Source organism: Oncorhynchus tshawytscha, linkage group LG05 (genome assembly GCF_018296145.1).
Source record: "Oncorhynchus tshawytscha isolate Ot180627B linkage group LG05, Otsh_v2.0, whole genome shotgun sequence".
Lineage (NCBI taxonomy): Eukaryota > Metazoa > Chordata > Actinopteri > Salmoniformes > Salmonidae > Oncorhynchus > Oncorhynchus tshawytscha.
Window position 1 is genome coordinate 16,607,870 of NC_056433.1, and position 20,001 is coordinate 16,627,870.

The 20,001-nt window shown below is 40.5% G+C and overlaps 1 protein-coding gene across 1 annotated transcript; it reads right to left on the minus strand.

The window, feature by feature from the left end:
- Positions 1-11,113: 11,113 nt before the first annotated feature.
- On the minus strand, positions 11,114-14,700 carry LOC112250018 (5-hydroxytryptamine receptor 1D-like). The gene has a single exon (XM_024419823.2). The coding sequence runs from the start codon at positions 14,230-14,232 to the stop codon at positions 13,069-13,071; it is 1,164 nt and encodes a 387-aa protein (XP_024275591.1). The 5' UTR covers positions 14,233-14,700; the 3' UTR covers positions 11,114-13,068.
- Positions 14,701-20,001: the final 5,301 nt, after the last annotated feature.

Below are 20,001 nucleotides of genomic sequence, written 5' to 3' on the forward strand. Positions count from 1 at the left end.
TAGAGGTTAGCCAGAACAACCTGTGTCCTAAACAATTTCACCATCAGTATAACATATCTGCCATTAGTATCTGAAATTACTTTGGAGGAGACAAACGGGGTGCCTTCTCTGATAATGATGGCTGCCCCTCTGGCCTTAGTAACAAAGTTGGAGTAAAATATTTGGTCGACCCATCCTCTCTTTAGTTTATCATGGTTGCTGGACAGGAGATGGGTCTTTTGGAGAAAAACAATGTCCAGACTTAAAGACTTAAGATGAGCATACAGTCGGCTACGCTTAACCACATGGTTAATTCCTTTATATATATATATATATATATATATATATATTATAAATATTCTTAGGGATAGGCCCCTTTTTTCTCCACTTCCTGTCTGAATGATGTGCCCAAAGTAAACTGCCTGTAGCTCAGGCCCTGAAGCCAGGATATGCATATAATTGGTACCATTGGAAAGAAAAAACTTTGAAGTTTGTAGAAATGTTAAAATAATGTAGGAGAATATAACACAATCGATATGGTAGGAGAAAATCCAAAGAAAAACCAAACAGATTTTTTTAGGAGAGAGACCAACCATCCTCTTAGAAATGCAAGAGAAAGGTCATATTGACAATTAGCTCCCTGGATACAATTCCTATGGTTTCCACAGGGTATCAGCAGTCTATGTTCAAGGTTTCAGGCTTGTAACTTCAAAAACAAATAAGAGATATCAGTTTTAGTAGAAGGACACAGTCTTGGAAATGTGTGTTTGCGCGCGTCATGAAGACATTACGCACCTGCTAAAATCGGTTTCCTATTGAACATCTTTCCAATATAAATACTATAGTTTGATTACATTTTAGGGTAACTGAGGAGTAAATAGAAACGTATTTTGCTTTATGTTTTGGATCATTGTCTTGTTGGAAGACAAATCTCCGTCCCAGTCTCAGGTCTTTTGCAGACTCCATCAGGTTTTCTTCCAGAATGGTCCTGTATTTGGCTCCATCCATCTTCCCATCAATTTTAACCATCTTCCATGTCCCTGCTGAAGAAAAGCAGGCCCAAACCATGATGCTGCCACCACCATGTTTGACAGTGGGGATGGTGTGTTCAGAGTGATGAGCTTTGTTGCTTTTACGCCAAACATAACGTTTTGCATTGTTGCCAAAAAGTTAAATTTTGGTTTCATCTGACCAGAGCACCTTCTTCCACATGTTTGGTGTGTCTCCCAGGTGGCTTGTGGCAAACTTTAAACAACACTTTTTATGGATATCTTTAAGAAATGGCTTTCTTCTTGCCACTCTTCCATAAAGGCCAGATTTGTGCAATATACGACTGATTGTTGTCCTATGGACAGAGTCTCCCACAGTCTCAGCTGTAGATCTCTGCAGTTCATCCAGAGTGATCATGGGCCTCTTGGCTGCATCTCTGATCAGTCTTCTCCTTGTATGAGCTGAAAGTTTAGAGGGACGGCCAGGTCTTGGTAGATTTGCAGTGGTCTGATACTCCTTCCATTTCAATATTATCGCTTGCACAGTGCTCCTTGGGATGTTTAAAGCTTGGGAAATCTTTGTGTATCCAAATCCAGCTTTAAACTTCTTCACAACAGTATCTCGGACCTGCCTGGTGTGTTCCTTGTTCTTCATGATGCTCTCTGCACTTTTAACGGACCTCTGAGACTATCACAGTGCAGGTGCATTTATACGGAGACTTGATTACACACAGGTGGATTGTATTTATCATCATTAGTCATTTAGGTCAACATTGGATCATTCAGAGATCCTCACTGAACTTCTGGAGAGGGGTTTGCTGAACTGAAAGTAAAGGGGCTGAATAATTTTGCACGCCCAATTTTTCAGTTTTGATTTGTTAAAAAAGTTTGAAATATCCAATAAATGTCGTTCCACTTCATGATTGTGTCCCACTTGTTGTTGATTCTTCACAAAAAAATACAGTTTTATATCTTTATGTTTGAAGCCTGAAATGTGGCAGAAGGTCGCAAAGTTCAAGGGGGCCAAATACTTTCGCAAGGCACTGTACATACCATCATTGTTCATAACGTTAAGTTGCTTGAAGAATAATTGTCCTTTTTGTCAGCAGAGTGTAGGCACGTTTCTAATCAAGAGAGGGGTTCACTAGTTGGTCCTTAGTCGCGGTAGCATGGCTAGTGTAGGGTCAGGGGCAGAGTACAGGCCTACAATGGCTAGTTAGTCGTATACCGCCTGTCCTCCTGTGGATGTACTGTAGGTGTGCGACCACTTATTCTTTGACCCTGGTTGGGTCCACGAATGTCTTATCTTCAGCACTGCTGGGTAGAGAATGCCGAACTTGGTGTCTCGGCAGCGTTGTAGGAGTCCCCTCACCTCGTTGAAGGTTGACGTCTTCTTCATGACTCCTGCCATGTAGCCCGGGTAAATGTGACTCTTCTGGCCATCGTGGGTGATGGGAGCTTCTCGTGATACCTTACGGAAGACATTCTCTTTCTCCTGAAGGTAGTGGAATTTGATTACAATGGGTCTGGGCCACTCCCCATTCTTCGGTGCGGACTCTAAGCTTCTGTGCGCATGGTCAAGGGTAGGGGCGTAATCGGGGCCTAGGATTTTCTGTAGCAGTTTAACTATGAACAGGGTAGGCCGAAATCTATCGTCTCGAGTCCCTCCCTCATGCCAAAAATGTGACCGTTCCCCCGGCGCTGCCTGTTCTTAAGGTCCTCGACCTTACTAATAAGTTTGACGACATCTGATGATAGCGGGGTGACTTGCTATTCCAGTGACACCACTTTGTCGGAGTAAGTATTTGTGGCTCCCTCCAGGCTATTCAGACAGGTGTCCTGTTTCGCTAGGTCTTCTATAACGCAGTCTTTGTGTTGGCCTCAGTGGCAAGAGTGGCTATTTGTGCAGATAGGTCAGTGGATAGTGACTCCACCTTAGCTGGCACGGTCTGTTCAGACTTAATGATAGCCACCATTTCCTTGGCTAGGTCGGGGGGGTCAGAGTCCGTGTCAGTATCCGGTGAGCCTAAGGCTTTAATAAAGGCCTGCTCTTTTGTGACTCATGACCGTTGTTGTTTCGGCATTTTACGATGAAAATAACAAAAATGTCAGGAAAAAATTGCCAGATTTGTGAATTGTATTTGATTTCTAATTGTGTTGTGAAATATTATTAGTCAATTGTTCGCCCTGGAGAGGAGCACAAAGAAAACGCGTCTTCACATGTTGCTGCTCACCGTGTCTTTTTTAATATCAAGGAATATTTCACTTTCTCTGGTCCTAGGAGTAACAACATGAATTGGAGCATGAGTCAGAAATAATGCAGGGCGACTTGAGTTTCTCCCTCAGCTGGAAGTCTGTGTCCCCTTTTCTCAGTGGAGGGAGGTAGAGCTAATGGACGTGAGTCAGGTTGAGAGGCAACCTCACAGCTGCTCCCTCCCCTCAGACTGACCATCAGATGCAGGCCATCAGTCCAGTAAAAAAAGCTAATGATTATGCTCACTCAGCTGTGCCTCACAAGTAATAAATCAAATGATCTATTACCAGTGTGATTATATACAGTGCCTTCAGAACTTATTCATACCCCTTGACTTATTCCTCGTTTTGTTGTGTTACAGCCTGAATTCAAAATATATGTACAATACCCCATAATCACAAAGTCAAAACATGTTTTTAGAAATGTTTGCTAATTTATTGAAAATTACATTTACATAAGTATTCACACCCCTGAGTCAATACTTTGTAGAAGCACTTTTGGCAGTGATCACAGCTGTATTTCTGGGTAAGTCTCCAAAGATTTCCACACTTGGATTGTGTAACATTTGCCCATTATTATTTTTAAAATTCTTCAAACTCTTTCAAATTGGTTGTTGATCATTGCTAGACAACCATTTTCAAGTCTTGCCATAGATTTTTCTGTAACCAGGCCACTCAGGAACATTCACTGTCTTCTTGGTAAGAAACTCCAGTGTAGATTTGGCCTTGTGTTTTAAGTTATTGTCCTACTGAAAGGTGAATTCATCTCGCAGTATCTGGTGGAAAGCTGACTGAAGCAGGTTTTCTACTAGGATTTTGCCTGTGCTTAGCTCCATTCTGTTTATTTTTTATCCTTTAGAACTTAATGATGACAAACATACCCATAACATGATGTAGCCACCACTATGCTTGAAAATATTGAGAGTGGTACTCAGTAATGTGTTGAAATGGATTTGCTCCAAACACTTTGTATTCAAGACAAAGTGTATTACAGTATTACTTTAGTGCCTTTTTGCAAACGGGATTATATATTTTTTAAATATGATTTAAAAATGTTCTGAGAATAACAACATTGGCAAGGAAGTTCAAGGATAGCCAATATGCAGTGATAATGTATTTTGCCTATAGCCTACTTCACAAACCTCATTGCTACAGCACTGTTTTTCAATGGTTAAAACTTCTTAGGGCTGCAATCCCGTTAACGGGATTGATATGAGCACCAGTGAAAGTGCAGAGCGCCAAATTCAAACAACAGAAATCTCATAATTAAAATTCCTCAAACATACATGTATTTTATACCATTTTAAAGGTAATCTTGTTGTTAATCCCACCACAGTGTCTGATTTCAAATAGGCTTTACAGTGAAAGCACCACAAATGATTATGTTAGGTCACCGCCAAGTCACAGAAAAATTCAGCCATTTTTCCAGCCAAAGAGAGGAGTCACAAAAAGCACAAGTAGAGATAAAATAATTCACTAACCTTTGATGATCTTAATCAGATGACACTCATAGGACTTCATGTTACACAATACATGTATGTTTTGTTCGATAAAGTGCATATTTATATAAAAAAAACTCAGTATACATTGGCGAGTTATGTTCACTAGTTCCAAAAACATCCAGTGATATTGCAGAGGGCCACATCATTTTACAGAAATACTCATTATAAATGTCGATGAAAATACAATTGTAAGACATGGAAATATAGATACACTTCTCCTTAATGCAACCGCTGTGTCAGATTTCAAAAAAGCTTTACGGAAAAAGCAAACCATGCAATAATCTGAGAACGGTGCTCAGAAAACAAATAGAGATATCCGCCATGTTGGAGTCAACAGAAATCAGAAATAACATTATAAATATTCACTTACCTTTGATGATCTTCATCAGAATGCACTCCCAGGAATCCCAGTTCCACATTAAATGTTTGATTTGTTCGATAATGTCCATCATTTATGTCCAAAGAGCTACTTTAGTTAGCACGTTTGGTTAACAAATCCAAAGTCATGAAGCGCGTTCCCTAGTTGCGGACGAAATGTCAAAGAGTTCCGTTACTGTCCGTAGAAACATGTCAAACGATGTATGGAATCAATCTTTAGGATGTTTTAAACATAAACCTTCAATAATATTCCAACCGGAGAATTCCTTTGTCTTCAGAAAAGCAAAGGAGCGAGAGCTTCCTCTCATGTGAAATGAGTGTGACCAGCACTGACTGCTGGCAGACCTATGACTCATTCCCCTCATTCAGCCCCCCTTCACAGTAGAATCCTCAAACAGTTTCTAAAGATGGTTGACATCTAGTGGAAGCCTTAGGAAGTGCAACATAGCCAATATTCCACTGTGTATTCAATAGGGGCTGGTTTGAAAATCGACCAACCTCAGATTTCCCACTTCCTGTTTGGATTTCTTCTCAGGTTTTTGCCTGCCATGTGAGTTCTGTTATACTCACAGATATAATTCAAACAGTTTTAGAAACTTCAGAGTGTTTTCTATCCAATACCAATAATAATATGCATATATTAGCAACTGGGACTGAGGAGCAGGCAGTTTACTCTGGGCACCTCTGGGCACCTTTCATCCAAGCTACTCAATACTTCCCCTGCAGCCATAAGAAGTTTTAATGTTGCATAGGCTTATGTTTTTTAAGTAATGTTTTTAAAAGATCTGAGCGGTAGATCTCTGCTTGCATTTTGGCTCAAAGTGATCTTGACTCAGCAAAGGTTGGTGACCACTAGTCTAAGTGGAGTTAGCATGACTCTGCTGAGCCGAGCATCCCAATGCCACTAGGCAGGAGGGGAAAGGATAAAGAAGATCTCCTACAGCCACTGAGTGCTGGATGACAGCGGAGCTGAAGAGACAGAGCTCATCACACATGATAGATGGGCTCTTGTGACTGGAGTCATTAACTTGGTTTGACGGCTAGCTCGTAGCTGTCACTGCAGCAGAAGAGGCTCGGCATGTGGGCTAGATAAATCATAACACCACTGAGATTACTGGTCCATTTCTTACAAAATAATCTGCTGTGACAGATGAATGGAGGAGTTATGTAATTGTGGAGGATATTATGGAGTGGGACGTGTTAACACACGTAAAGTAGCTACAGTGCATCAAGTCATTTTCACATCTTAATCTACTGTGCTGTGGCATGCAAGTTTCATCAGTCACTTAGTCAGTGTGTCTGTTGCAGTGTGTCTGTCATTTATTTGTTCTTGACAAACAGGGCAGTTTAGATAGCAGCAGGCCTATTTCCCTCACTCGATGGATCCTACTGTAGATGATCCTCAACATCAAAGTTACTTCAATCTGAAAAGTCTCACTGAAAGTTTGTGAGTTTTCTCAGTTGGACATGTTCTGTTTTTTTGTCAGTGTCTCTCTCTATCTTGGCAGTGACTAAAAGGCGATTTGAATCGGTGAGCTCTCCAAAATTATTTCGGCCTAGCTGGGTTGTTTGTTTGATGTGGAGGCAGTCTCCCTACCATTCAATCAGCGAGCTACAGAGCTGGAAACTACACCCCTCAAGCAACCATTCACCCCTACCCCAGCTCGCTGAACTGAGTCATTTGCAGGCAATGCAGGGTCAGTAGGCACTAAAGGCAGAGACTGATAGCTTCCTGGCAGGGTTCGAATCTGGAGCAGCAACTAATTTCACCCTCTTCATATCAACTTCAGATCAAATACAGTATGCAACCAGCAATTCGTCTCGATTCATCTCACTCTGTTGATATCAACTTTAGATCATATAAGAAACCTTCAATATCTCAATACATTTTCTCATTACACGCCACCATGGGAAACATTAAAATGTGTTTCTTTTGCTTTGTAATTATCCTCAAAGGAGGAATAGCTTAGCTACTCTAAATTCACATGACAGAAGTAAAGATAAATAAAAATGCTGAGCTTCCCTTTTCCCCTCTGACTTATAAATTATATGAGATACAAGCTATGGGTCAGCAGGTAGCCTAGTGTTTAGAGAGGGGAGCCAGCAACTGGAGGGTTGCCAGTTCGAATCCCAGATCTGAAGGGAAAAATCTGTCTGGAAATGCTCTGGCAACTGGAGGGTTTCTGGTATCAAATCCAGTTCAATGTAACATCGGTAGGTTTATGCTACTAAGTGATATTCAAATTTTCCCTGTACCCATCATGAGGTTGCTACAACCTAGCCTATGAATGAAAATGTACAACGTAGGTGCACAGGCCAAGAGAATTTTGAGTAATCAAGGTGACAGACAGTGACACATTCAATACTGCCTTGCACGCTGTTGCCTGCATCTAGCTGATCTAGGGTGTAATCATTAGTCCAACAGTTGCAAATGAGAGTTTCTATTGGACAAATTCAGGTATGTTTATTCTCGTTTCGTTCTGTTTGCTTCCGTTTATGAAACGTTTTTTCAACAGATTTGGTGGAATGAATACACCCCTGATCACACGCAAACAGTTCACTTTCATAGCAGCCACATAAAAACAGTATGATCACTTTGCTCATAGTATATAATATTCCTTTTGCAACTATATAAGCGCTCTCCTCCTCTCACCTTTTCCCTTCGCTTGTGGAATTCAGTGCACAACACATCAGCTGTCTGTGAGCAGGTGAAAAACCTTTTCAAGCCAAACCTTCATATCATGACCGCTAATCGCAACACACAGCCTACATCGTTGTCATATCATAGACAACTAGAACTACTAGAACTAAAGCGTAATAGACCCGCTACAATCATGCAGACTGTGTACAGTCAGAAAGCAACTTAGCAGTTACACTGGCAGGCCCGGTGGCAATACATTTATAAATCCAAAAGCTTAACTTGACTTGGAAGAGTTCCATTGTTGGATAGTCATAGCCAGCTAGCTAACCCTCTCTGTTTGAGCCAGGTGTTTGAGTAAGCTAAACTAGCTAGTTGCATTTGTTAGCGAAGTGAACGTTTTTAAATGTTTTAAATACAGCCAAATACAGCTATCTCTCTCTCTCTCTCTCTCTCTTCTTCTTAATTTTGAACAAATGAATTTGTTCAAAACTTTTCACCTATTGTCTTTCCCTCTCTTTGAGTCAACTACTCACCACATTGTATGCACTGCAGTCCTAGCTAGATGTGGCTTATGCTTTCAGTACTAGATTAATTCTCTGGTCCTTTGATTGGGTGCACAACATGTCAGTTCAGGAGCTCTGATAGGTTGGCGGATGTCCTCCAGAAGTCGTCATAATTACTGTGTAAGTCTATGGAAGGGGGTGAGAACCATGAGCCTCCTAGTTTTGGATTGAAGTCAATGTACCCAGAGGAGGACAGAAGCTAGAGGCTACTAAGGCTACTGACCTTAATTGCAAAACAATGTGTTTTCATCAATTATTTGGTCAAGTGAATATATTTAGTGTAGTTTTATCTAATTCACTGAGGAGGATGGTCCACCACCTCCCTCTCCTTCCTCCTCTGTGGAGCCTCCACTGTGTATGTATGTTTGTGAGTCTTTCGGGGGTTATAAAGTGATGTCTATAATGATGTCCCTATAACATACGCTCCCATGAGCATAGGATGAGGCCAAGTGGGATTTTGTAGATACTGTGCATGCACAATAACAGCTTATATACAGACCAACAGCTAAAATAGAAGCTTTGGACAACACAGGCGGTATAGTATTCAGGTTAGATCACTGCCAGCACGCATCGCTTAGGAGAGAGCATAGAGCTCAGTACAAAGGCAGAAAATAGGATTCTGAGTGTGGGGACTGCAGGTGAAGGTGTCATGTAATACAGGAATGATTAAACGGCAGTCAGACAACCAGTCAGTCAATCAGGCAATTAGTCAGTCAGTCAGCCAATTAGTCAGTCAGTCAAGGAGTCAGTCAGTCAGTCAGTCAGTTAATTGTTCAGTCAGTCATCAGTCAGTCAGTCCATTGGTCAGTCATCAGTCAGTCAGTCAGATAGCAAATCACTCCGTCAGTTATTATGAGTCAGCCAGTCAGCCAGCCAGTCAATCAGTCATTCAGTTAGTCCACTGGACACTAGCCTTTGGGCTGGGAATCAGGCCTTGATTCATTAGGAGCCTGAAATTGATTATCTGCTTATTTTATAGATCTAAAAATGATGTCACAAGTCCATCCCTCCTTCATAATAATAATTAGGTCTGTCCTTACATTTGTCCTAGAAGTGTGTATTATATGCATGTGAATTGGAAATGTGTTTTTTGGATATCATATCTCACGGCCAAGGATCAGCCATTATTGACTGCAATAATGGAGCAATTAGGGTTAAGTGCCTTACTCATGGGATTCGGCTCTGGGATTCAAACCAACGACCTTTCAATTATTGGCCAACACTCTTAACCGGTAGGCTACCTGCCACCCATGCACATTTTTCATATGATAGCACAGTATGAGTCAACTGAATCTGAAGTACAAAAGACACCCTGCCTCTATAATCCCAGTGTGATTCTAAATGGGTACATTTAGAAGGTGCCCACAGCATCTGTTAATTCTTGCATACACAGTGGGCGTCTTCTGCCAAAACAATAAGCCACACCATCATCCACACATCCGGTCTCTGAATTTCACATGAAATAATAATAGCCTATACTAAGTAAGATTTGCAACACTGAGAAGTGCCTCGAAGGAATGAGAAATGGAAATACTTTAAAAGCACCACTGATAATGAGCCTCATTACATTTCTCTTGCTATCGGAAGCATTTTCCACAGTGATGTTCAATAATTCAAATGGTCTTTAAAGTCGTGTTCGATTATTAACTCAGTAGCATTCTGACAAAATGCCTGTTCAATGTTCACACCTGACATATGCCATAACACACTCTACTAGCCCTTCAAATGTATTAGCATTCAGAACATGGCTTTATCTCCTCTCCACAATGATGAGAAAATGATACAGCAAACAAATGTTTTAACTATTTCCACATCATGATTTAACAATATCACACCTCTACAAGCTTTTGGCTGGAATGTAGCAATTGACCCGAATCACAATTTGTAACACAGTCTGTTCTGAATTATAACCTTCTGTTGTCTAATAATGTTAGCTTTTTAATTGCACTTCCATCTGTTTGAAGTGCGAACTCATTATTACCCTTCTACCATCTTGTTTTCTCCAAGGAAAATGGCCGTACCCTTAGATTCCATTTATCTTTTTATTTATTGTATTTCACAACAGCAGCAGTGATTTGTATTCCACTGGGATAGACCTTTACCCACAGGATCAAGGCAAAAGCTGTGCATTCTTTATGAGCAGAGAAGTTTTACTGTACAGCAGTAGCTAATTTGGATGAAATATAATGAACAAAAATAAAAACGCAACATGTAAAGTGTTGGTCCCATGTTTCATAATCTGAAATAAAAGATCCCAGAAATGTTCCATACGCACAAAAAGCTTATTTCTCTAACATGTTATGCACACATTTGTTTCCATCCCTGTTAGTGAGCATTTCTCCTTTGCCAAGATAATCCATCCATCTGACAGGTGTGGCATATTAAGACTCTGATTAAACAACATGATCATTACACAGCTGCACCTTGTGCTGGGGTCAATAAAAGGCCACTCTAAAATGTGCAGTTTTATCACACAACACAATGCCACAGATGTCTCAAGTTTTGATGGTGCGTGCAATTGGCATGCTGACTGTAAAAATGTCCACCAGAGCTGTAGCCAGAGAACAGAATGTTAATTTCTCTATCATAAACCAGCTCCAACGTCATTTTAGAGAATTTGGCAATCCGTTCAACCGGTCTCACAACTGCAGACCATGTGTAACCACGCCAGTCCAGGACCTCCACATCCAACTCCTTCACCTGCGGGATTGTCTGGGACCAGCCACCCGGACAGCTGATGAAACTGAGGAGTATTTCCGTCTGTAATAAAGCCCTTTTGTGGCGAAAAACTCATTCTGATTAGCTGGGCCTGGCTCCCAAGTGGGTGGGCCTAAGCCCACCCAGGCCCATCCATGCCTGCGCCCCTGCCCAGTTATGTGATTTACATAGAATAGGGCCTAATTAATGTATTTCAATTGACTGATGTCCTTATATGAACTGTAAGTCAGTCAAATCGTGGAAATTGTTGCATGTTGCATTTATACTTTTGTTCGGTATAGAATTTCCATTACATGAATACTGCAATAGTATACAGTAGTACCTCATGAACATAGTTTGCCATTATAAAGCAAGTATGTCGATCAAGATGGTATATCTGTGTGTAGCTGTTTTTAGTCGTTTATCTTCTTGGCTGTTACGATTGCATCTCTGTAGTTTACACTGGTTGAATTCCTCAAAAAGTTAAGTTTACCAATCAAATTTGAATGGCTTTTTAACAGCTTATTATCTCTGTTAATTCTGCTATTTGATCTTGCACTTAACACATGCAGTCTTGCGTGGAATATAAAGGGCAAGCATGCTGAGACATCTGTGAAACATGATCAATATGAGTAATGGTACTGTAGGTGAAGAAATGTGTTAGTTGTCTGTATTCTTGTCTGTCATATTTGAGTTTGATTTGTATAATTCTACCAACAGTATTCTGTAGGCTAATGCCCATAATCAGGTTGCAGCAGAGTGAACACCCGCAGGCAATTTAAGCAGCTCCATAGCAAAATATAATGAAAATGACATAAATAAATACATTTACACACATACGTACACACATACACACATACATATATATTACAATGCATACAGATATAAATACATTGATTGAGGCTTGTTTAACAACAAGAGGTCAGCTTATAGTCCAGTCTGAAGTAAACAACATTACCCACAATAAAGTAATAGAGTAACGATTATTTACATTGACTATGAGATGAAATTAGGGATGTTCTTTTATCATAAACTTCATACTGATCTCATTAAGGAGTCGAACCAATGGAAAACATATAAGAAATGGAACAGAAAAGATCTCTGTAGACTGTGTCCCAATTTGATCTCCTTCCTCTCAAAGTATGCTGGGAAATTCCTGGGTATAAGAAAGGAAAGTACTGGTATAAGAAATATGGTGGAATGATTGAATCCGACTAGCCCATGCCTCCAACAGTCCAATGATTTTAGAGTTGTGGGAGGTAGTGAACAAGTGTACACTTCAGAAGAAAGGATATCTTATTGGGACAAACTCTATATTTTTTGTCTAAGGGGGGGGCAGAATCTCAGAATCTTGTGCTTATAATTTCCTCATACCAGTTAGCCTACAGTAACTCTGTGTCATACAGCGTTGGTCACACAGCAGGCTTTCCATGCATGTTTAAATATTAAACGTTAAATCAAGCCTTGCTGGTCCCACTACAAAGTCTACCGATTTCCAACACATACTCCTTAATATTAACCTTTGATATAATGGGAAAAGTCCTTATCAAAATGTTGATTTAGGTTGGAATACGAATTGTATAGGGTGGGTTGTAATCTCATGACTGCCAATCATAAGGAAGGCAGCAGAGATTATAGCCTATGATTTCTGGATAGATTGTTCAATAATGGCAGTGATATATCAATACATTCTTGTTTTGCAAAATAATCACGTTTCCAGAATATGACTGCAGGCCATGTACTGCATGCCTGTGAAGTAGGCTATAATATAATTATTATAATAATGTCGCTAGCAGTGATAGATCAATACATTCTGGTTTTGCTAAATAATCAAGTTTACAGAATAAGCCTGCAGGCCATGTACTGTATGACTATGAAAGATATAATGTAATTAAAAGTATAATGTTGCTAGGCGTTTCGAAAGCATGCAAGATACAATACTGCACATGTTTACAGGTTGATGATGACGGAGAGTTAACATGTAGCAATTATTGGCGAGGTGCAGTTTGACATAGCTGAACAAAATGTAGTGGTATTGGCAGCCTTTTATGTCTGGTAGCCTATTTTCAGGACCGGCAATATCTGAAGCGTATTAGTTTGTGGAAAGCCTTTTTGAAATCCTCATTGGACATGGTGTATATGATGGGGTTTATTAAAGAGTTAAGGTAACCCAACCAAGTAAATATGTCAAATAATTCTGGATAGAAACATGACGCACAGACTGAAACCACTAAGGTGTAAATGAAAAACGGTAGCCAGCATATGATGTAAGCTCCGAGAATGATCCCTAAAGTTTTAGTCGCCTTTCTTTCCCTGGCAGCTGAGATCCTCTTCTTCTCCAGGAGGGCGTCGGATACAGTGACTTTCACATAGTTCACATTGGCATGTGAGCTATTAGCTTCACAAGAAGAGGCTTCGTTCGTCCCGTAATTTAGAGAGACTGTTGATGCCACAGAGTTTGTACCTGGCGAGTTTGTTATCAAATGGGCCGAGGTGAGTCTTTTCCCCGGTTTATTATTAGACGACTGTTTCAAGATCCTCTTTCGGGCTTCCACGTAGATCCTACCGTAAAGGGCTATGAGTAACAGCGTGGGAATATAGAAGGCTCCAAAAGTGGAATAAATTGTGTAGAAAATGTGATCAGTGTTCACATTGCAAGTGGTAACTTCCTCCGCTTTCACCTGACGCCAGAAGAAGGGCGGTAGTGAGATAGAGATGGCAATCACCCAGGCAGTGGCGATCATCCCCGCGGCGCGCGCTGATGTGCGCTTCTTGGTGTACTCAACCGCGTCTGTTATTGCCCAGTAACGGTCCAGCGCAATTATACACAGATGAAGAATGGATGCGGTACAACACGTTATGTCTGAAGACAACCATATGTCGCACATAACTTGGCCCAAAGTCCATGTTTGACTCACCGTGTATAGCGCGCTGATTGGCATCACCAATACGGACACCAGAAGGTCTGTCAGGGCGAGTGATGCTATCAGTAAGTTTGCAGGCGTATGCAGTTTTCTGGATTGATAAATAGTAGCAATAACAAATGCATTTGATAATGTTGTTGCAAAAGTTATTAGGGATAATGTAACTGCTACACCAGCTTGAAAAGTCAAACTATCCTTCTCCTCCTCTCCTCGTGTCGTTAAATTGACATTGGTATCATTGGTTGACATATTCCAGAACTCTCCATAAATAAAAGACATTGGCTTCAACTGACTGGCGCGCTCCATTCCTCGACAATTTTTTGACAGATGTCATCGAGCGTTGAAGAAAACCCTTCAAAAAGGGAGCACTAGGACTGCTTAACCAACGTAAACGTTGCATTTCTTCTCATCTTTTCCTGGTTAAACACAGCGCAATCCCCATCGGTGTCTATCAGTGGCACGTTGATTATCCAACAACCACAGGAAGAAAATGTGAACCCTTCTTCTTGAAATATCCTTATTGTCTTGACTTCCCATTTATTTACTTTATTGTTGGTTGTATATTCAGCTTTTCAATTAAATGTAAATATGAGAAGAGCAGTTCCATTATATCCAATACTGATTGTCGTTAGTTTGCAAAATTAAACAATTAAACGAATTCTGTATCACAGTATCATTAATCAAAAGGAAAGATAATGATCTATATTAGTTTGTGATCTTTATTCGTTGTTCTTTGAGTCTGTTCATCTGCTCTCCATGGCACTGTGTTGGATCTGCTGCGCTTCAGAAGTTGGGCTCGGGCGAGGTTTCACACTTGGTTTTATAGAGAACGCACGCGCTGTCAGAACCCTACAGATATCATCGATTGCACCCCCTCTCTCTCTCTCTCTCTCTCTCTCTCTCTCTCTCTCTCTCTCTCTCTCTCTCTCTCTCTCTCTCTCTCTCTCTCTCTCTCTCAGGCTGATCAAGTGGTTTCATCCTCCAGGTCTTAATGCCCTTGGGTTTAGTATACATCATAGCAAGGAAAACTATATGACATGCATATATTGTTATGGTAGGATATCTGCAATAGGCCTAACTAACATCTTCAAAAATAAAACTTACATTTACAATGCACTCGGCCACATAACATTGGGATAAAGTGCAACGCCAGAAAACTGTCAATCAGAACCTTGGATAAGCTCCACTCCGGGAGTCCACAGCCAGCTCCTCTTTAACTTTTCTTATGTCATTCGTTTATTAACAAAAGTCAAGTCACGACTTGTGATTATTCTGCTCATCATGTTGTTGGTGATATTATTATAGTGTATTTAGATTATAGAATACTGGTTGTGCTCTGTTCTCTCAAGAAATCAAACATACAGACGTTGCAGGCTGTATAAATTAATGACAATGTGGCAACCTCTCTGCACTATAGCCTACTGCTTTAGGCCTTTAGGGAGCCACTGGACAAATGATTACAGTGCTCCAGTCAGACCTGCAGGGCTCCAAAGTTCATGCTGTAGGTGCAGGCCTATGTATATGCTGAATCAATCTAAAACCATAATGGCATAGCCCAGGGATGATCAATTAGATTCAGCTGCTAGCCGATTTTTTCTTGAGCAGATGGTAAAGAACAAAATCAATCACGTGTCTGCCTGTCTTTTTGTATGGCATATATAGCCTGTATTTTTTTATCTCCACATGTTGAAAATTGAGAGTTGAGACTGAGATGGGTTTTGTGAACTTCGTGATTAACTTTTTGTAAATTATTAATATGTTGGTGCAAATATAAAGGGAAGCCAATCTCTTAACGTTCAAATTAGTTACATCCTCACAATCCCTCAAGTCACTCTATAATAGAGGAAATCAATTGTGCACTGCATATTGAACATTTTTTGGTTCCCTTTCGAGTAAAGAAGTTGAAGCCAATAAGTCTCTATAGCCTATCATGTGGAGATTTTATGTCTAGCTCCATTTTCTACCTTCACTCTTCTTAAACTTCACTTTTAGGTGGGGCATTATGAATCTTTATTAGGCAGTCATTTTCAATCAAATTTGATTTGGTGTTCATTCTATTTCCCCACCCAGGTGTTGCACAGAGTCAAGCTTTAGAGAATAGATAATAATCATCATAATCTGTTTGTGAGAGAAATGAGGTCAAGCAGTTTCTTATTGGATTTCCATTGAAAGACACACTTTCTGCAATCTTGTGGAATTTGCATCAGAAACAGGGAGGCAAGCTTAAATTCTAATCGTGACCCATTGGGCTAAAACTGGTTGAATCAACGTTTCCACATAATTTCAACAAAATAACGCAATGTGATGAAGTTGAATCAATGTGGAAAACTGATTGGATATGCAAAAAGTCATAAAATTAAGGGAATTTTGCATTTTTTCACACAACCTTTAACCTAAATCTAATGACATGGTGAAATTGTTTGTTGATTTCACATTGAATTCACGTTAGTTGACAACTCAACCAAATATAAATCAGAAGTGGACATTGAACGTCTGTGTGCCGAGTGGGGATTATCACTAGTAGATTATCACTAGCATCTTCACATATGGAACTAATAGGCATAATCATGTGTAAACCTATTAAATGTAATCAATAGAGGATGTTTATCATAACTAGCCTATTTATTGAACGTAGATTGGATGCTAGAAACATGACCGTTCTGAAAATCGTTTCTTTATGAAGAGAATCCTGAATATCATGGGTTAATTCATGTTGTCAAATCAATGCGTTTCTTTAATCAGCTCAATTTAGACTCTTAATACATTTTATGACTGGGACACAACTTCTCCCCGCTCTCTGTTGTAACTGAGAAGGCCTTCTTTGATCAGTTGTTTAATATGTTAAGGTTTTTGACTGTAGGTCTATCTGACGCTGGCCAAGGTCTTGTTCCATCATGGCTGGTATGATAGTGACAGCGTCCTTGCTGCTTTCCTTTGTCACACCTTTGTCACTGTGAGTCAAGAGATGGCCTTGAGGATAGCAGGGGGAAGAAGGAGTTCTCAGGGTGGTGCAGCACCCCCTGAAAATCAGATTTTTTTATTTATTAAAAAACAACATTTCACAAAAGTAGTGCACTGAGCCTTTACTAGTCCTGTATTAGAAGACCGATATAGCTTTCTGTAGCACAGACCCCAAAAATGTACAGCGCCCAAATATATCTCGGTTTATTGCAGAAATCGTGCATGCATTGGATTTCAATGCTGGTGCAGTAAAATAACCCAGTGCAGTTTAATGAATTACAGTGTAGGCTAATCCAAGTGTAGGCTATGACAAAATGTATATACAGTGCATTCGGAAACTATTCAGACCGCTTGACTTTTCCACATTTTGTTACATTACAGCCTTATTCAAAGTAACCAAATCCTCATCAATCTACACACAATACCCCATAATAATGAAGTGAAAACTGGTTTTTATACATTTTTGCAAAGTTATTAAAAATTAAAAACAGAAATACCTTATTTACATGAGTATTCAGACCCTTTGCTAATGAGACTCAAAATTGAGCTCAGGTGCATCCTGTTTCCATTGATCATCCATCCATGAGACATTTCTACAACTTGATTGGAGTCCACCTGCGGTAAATTCAATTGATTGGACATTATGTGGAAAGGTACACGCCTCACGGTTAACAATGCAGGTCAGAGCAAAAACCAAGCCATGACATCAAAGGAATTGTCCGTAGAGCTCCGAGACTGGATTGTGTCAAGGCACAGATCTGGGGAAGGGTACCAAAAACATTCTGCAGCATTGAAGGTCCCCAAGAACACAGTGGCCAACATAATTCTTAAATGAAAGGAGTTTGGAACCACCAACACTTTCCTAGAGCTGGCCACCTGGCCAAACTGAGCAATCGTGGGAGAAGGGCCTTGGTCAGGGAGGTGACCAAAAACCCGATGGTGATTCTGACAGAGCTCCTCTGTGGAGATGGGAGAAACTTCCAGAAGGACAACCATCTCTGCAGCACGCCACCAATCAGGCCTTTATGGTAGAGTGGCCAGACGGAAGCCCCTCCTCAGTAAAAGGCACATGACAGCCCATTTGGAGTTTGCCAAAAGGCACCTAAAGAACTCGAACCCTGAGAAACTAGATTCTCTGGTCAGATGAAATCAATATTGAACTATTTGGCCTGAATGCCAAGCTTCACATCTGGAGAAAACCTGGCACTATCCCTACAGTGAAGCATGGTGGTGGCAGCATCATGCAGTGGGAATGTTTTTCAGAGGCAGGGACTGGGAGACTAGTCAGAATCTAGGGAAATATGAACAGAGCAAAGTACAGCGAGATCCTTGTTGAAAACCTGCTCCAGAACACTCAGGATCTCAGACTGGGGTGAAGGTTCACCTTCCAACAGGACAACAATCCTAAGCACACAGCGAAGACAACGGGACAAGTTTCTGAATGTCCTTGAGCGGCCCAGCCAGAGCCTAGACTTGAACCCAATCGAACATCTCTGTAGAGACCTGAAAATGGAGAGACCTGACAGAGCTTGAGAGAATCTGCAGAGAAGAATGGGAGAAACTCCCCAAATATAGATGTGCCGAGCTTGTAGTGTCATATTCAAGAAAACTCAAGACTGTAATCACTGCCAAAGGTGCTTCAAAGTACTCAGTAAAGGGTCTGAATACTTATGTAAATGTCATATTTCTGTTTTTTATATGTAATAAATTAGCAAACATTTCTAAAAACCTGTTTTTGCTTTGTGATTATGGGGTATTGTTTATAGATTGATGAAGGGGGAAAAACAATAGAATACATTTTAGAATAAGTCTGTAACGTAACAAAATGTGGAAAAAGTCAAGGGGTCTGAATACTTTCCGAATGCGCTGTAAATGGAGAAGGTTAAAACATGGTCAGCGCAGATCAAAATAGTGGCACTAAGTCTCGGAGTGAACAGGGGAGTGGTCCATGGTGCCGTCATTCAAGATCCTTTATTTACCCTGTTCATAATGAGAACGGGACAGTTTTATTTTGGCTTCTGCTCAGATGGATGAAGCCAGCGGGACCACAAGCAGCACATGACACCAAGGCTACAGACCTACCGCAGATCTCACTTGCAGTGTAGTGTTCTTTTTTTATATGAGGTAGCGGCAAAAATTTGTACCAACAGATGTAGCCTATTGAAGAGCCCATCAACCCTGTTCCTGGAGTGTTACCATCCTGCACGGTTTCACTCCACAGTTGTAACTAACCCAATTCATTTTATAAACCAGATAATTATCGGAATCAGTGTCATGGGAATAGCCTATGCATTTCGATCTTGTTGAATTACTGTTTCGTTAGCGAGTTAGAGCAGATGATATTAGCCTTTCTTGTATTTTGTTTTAATCAAAGCATATATCCTGCATAGTGGCTCTGAGTTTTGGCTTATTATATATATTTTTTGACTATTCAGCTTCAGCTAACCATACTAAAATCTCATAAAAAAATGTGGTGTTTTTGGTGTAACAGTAATGTTATAGGCCTGCTATGCTATTCGGTTCTGCTCTATAAAATACTAATGAACTGTTATGTGATCTTGCAAGACATTGATTCAGCTTTGATCTAACTTTACTAAACAAGCACCATTGTGGGAATGATAATCTTCTATTTGTAATCATAATAAAAATAATAAGTGATGAGAAGGACTATAAGACATATGCAACATTAATATGGAATTGGTCCCCACTTTGTTGCTATAACAGCATCCACTCTTCTGGGAAGGCTTTCCACTAGATGTTGGAACATTGCTGCGGGTACATGCTTCCATTCAGCCACAAGAGCATTAGTGAGGCCGGGCACTGTTGAGCAGTTAGGCCTGGCTCGCAGACGATGTTCTAATTCATCCCAAAGGTGTTTGATGGGATTGAGGTCAGGGCTCTGTGCAGGCCAGTCAAGTTCTTCCACTCCGATCTCGACATACCATTTCTGTTTGTTCCTCGCTTTGTGCACAGGGGCATTGTCATACTGAAACAGGAAAGGGCCTTTCCCCAAACTTTTGCCACAAAGTTGTAAGCACAGAATCGTCTATAATGTCATTGTATAGTGTAGCTTTAAGATTTCCCTTCACTGGAACTAAGGGGCCTAGGCCGAAC